Below are 2,935 nucleotides of genomic sequence, written 5' to 3'. Positions count from 1 at the left end.
TCTTTAGTTCCACAGTGCTAATAACTCACCTCATCATGATATCTATATTGACTGGTATCGTGTTAAATCCAGTAGTCAAATGTAGCACAATGTTTTCATTAATGACGGACTTTATGTACTCTAATGGCTAAATTATAACCTAGGTGTGTAGTGGTATATACCATGTAGAATTAAGTAAGTACCCTGCATCATTAGTAAAATAACAGAATCACCTTATGGTGCATTTTCTATAATGTATCCACATAATTAAATGAGGCATCATTATACATACAATACATTATACAAGTATATAATATATAAATAATATAAAAATCTTACTTATAAAATTTACCAGAGCTCTTTTAATTTTAGTTGTGTTCTCAATGCAACATTTGAAATTACTGATACTTTTTATGCTATATTCACTGTTAATATATTCAAATATTACTCCTTTGTTAGTATTTTTCCTATACACTCTACCTATAAAAATTACCTTTCTCAAAATATTGAGATTGATAATTATTGAATTAATTCTTACTTTTATTTTGAATTAATCATTTAGTAGTGTAATTTCTAGTACCTTAATTTTTTTGTCTCCCTTATGCTCTTCCTCACCAACTTTTATGAAATTAATTGATTATATTTAACAAGGCAAATACTTGATCAGCATCACAGTCTACTGATCAATGAATTATTACAAGTGGAACATACTATGTGACTACTATTTCTATGAAGAAATAGAACATTAATGATGCTACAGAGAACAGCTTCGTGTCCTCTTGCTTTCAGTATACACTCCAGTCACCCTAGTGGTAACTTCCACATTTTGTTTCAACTAGTTATTTTAAAGTATTATTCTTTAAACAAACAAATAAAAAAACAAACAAAAAACAATTGTGAGCAATTATTTATTTAATTAATTGTACAAGAATTGAGTAAAATATGTATCTCATTGTGTAGGAAACAAAATCTTACACCAATTATACCTGAAGCTTTTCTGGTGGAGCAAATAGGAGGGTGATCCAGGAGTCATCAAAAAGAGGGGTAGCTCAAAATATCAGGGATGGAGCATGAAGAGTTCAGCTATGACAGGTTACCTGAGTATAAGGATTGTGGGATTGTTTGAAGAAAAAAGAAAAAAAAAGCTTAGGTATGAGTTAATGGAGACAATCTGAGGGAGGTCAGATGGAGCAGGTTGAGAAGTAGAGGACCAGCAGATTTAAGTTGGATGAGCAGTGCCTGGAGAGGGATAAATTTGAAGTCTTGAAAGAAAAGGAGAGTGACATTTCTGGTAAAGCTCTATGATCAGAAAGCCAGGTGTGTGGCATACTTGATTGATTACAGCATTCTGGTTTTCAGGAATGTCCAAATATGAGGCGACTGGGGTAAGTATCCTGATGACAGAATATTTCCTGTCTTCTTTCCCATGGGATCAACCTCTTTTCTTATATAATACACAGTTAGCATTTTATTCATCCTCCTTAGATCCATTCTTTTAGTCATTCACCATTTTTTCTTCTACTTGTTCCAATTTGCTTTTTCTTTCATTGTGTCCACATTCAGATCCTTGATTCTCAAGGATGACACATTTTTTATGCTTTACTCTGACATTGTTGTGGGACTGGGCATGAGCTCATGGGAATCTTGGTAACCAGGGCCCTGACTTAGAAAACCTGGACAGTGAAAGATGGCAGCAGAAGCAGTGTATTTTCATTATGAAAACAGCGGTGGCAGTAACCTGTTGGAAAATTCAGAATATTTTGGTGTCCAAGAGTAGAACTGATGACCCATTGAGGTATACCTATGTAGGCATAACCAAATCAATTTTCCACAAGGCTTGTAATTTCAGTTATTTTTTTTTACCTCTCTACTTCATGTTCTCCTCCCTGATTGATATGCAATGGTGAATTTGGTTTTTGTAAACTTGTCTCTATAGTCATGATTTATACTCATTTTTGTAAATTTACATAATGGTTTAATATTTCCTCTTTAATTAAGTGAATTTAGAAATATTTTGACTGTAACATACTCTTTTGGTATGCCTTCTTCTCCTCACAAATATAAACCACTTTCATTCTGTTATATCAACTTTTTGCTACACATGTACTTTGCAAGTATTTTCTTTCACTTTATATTTTATCTTGGATGCCTGAGTGTTCCTTATCTACAATATTAAAAATTGGCCTTCACATACATAAATCCATGAAAATAAACAGGAAAGCATCTTAAAGTTTGAGTAATATAGATCACTGATATAGTTTCTCTTTTCCCAGTATTCAAATAAGTTCCATGCACATTCATTTTAAGAGGATGACCAAGGACAGGGAGAAAGTATAAATAGGGTATTGGTTGGAATAATCCAAAGCTCCATGTTATTGAGTGGTTTACAGGGTTTCAAGAAAAAATAAATAAGACTTCCACTCTGTACACAGCTCTGTACTCTGCTCTGCATCTGGAGACAATGTATGATGTCACGTTTTAATCTGTCATAGTCAGTTTTGTGCATAATTAACCTGTCTTGCTACATTTTCCTGGATCAGTGTCACCTCTCTTCCTTCATCCACTGTGCATAAAATTTTATTTTTTGTGATTCTGTCAAATACTCTCTGAAAAAATAAAAATAAGCTCAATGGAGGATCTAACATCTATGCTGCTATAGTTTTCAGAATGTTGTAACTTGTTATGACAGCACCATTCTCCCTCCCTCTCTCTCTCTCTCTCTCTCTCTCTCTCTCTCTCTCTCTCTCTCTGTGTGTGTGTGTGTGTGTGTGTGTGTGTGTGTGTGTGTATGTGGTCTCTCTTTATTCTTTTGAAGACTGTATCACTACTAGGAGAAGGGAAACATTTGTAACCACAGAAAAAATAGAATAGCCATTAAAAGCTGGAATGATTGTATTCCAGAGTTTTGGAAGGAGTGTATCTTTGCTAAAAATTGTTATTAATCCTCTGTCTTGAT

The 2,935-nt window shown here is 33.7% G+C and overlaps 1 protein-coding gene across 1 annotated transcript in view; it reads left to right on the top strand.

Moving 5' to 3' along the window:
* Nucleotides 1–1,340: 1,340 nt before the first annotated feature.
* LOC143385819 (uncharacterized) overlaps nt 1,341–2,935 on the top strand; it is a 26,968-nt gene continuing 25,373 nt past the window's right edge. The window contains exon 1 of the mRNA XM_076841335.1: nt 1,341–1,364. Within this exon, the coding sequence (XP_076697450.1) occupies nt 1,341–1,364 (24 nt within the window). The remainder of the gene's footprint in view (nt 1,365–2,935) is intronic.

The sequence above is a fragment of the Callospermophilus lateralis genome (assembly GCF_048772815.1).
Source record: "Callospermophilus lateralis isolate mCalLat2 chromosome 11 unlocalized genomic scaffold, mCalLat2.hap1 SUPER_11_unloc_3, whole genome shotgun sequence".
Lineage (NCBI taxonomy): Eukaryota > Metazoa > Chordata > Mammalia > Rodentia > Sciuridae > Callospermophilus > Callospermophilus lateralis.
This window is presented reverse-complemented; position numbering and strand designations above follow the sequence as displayed.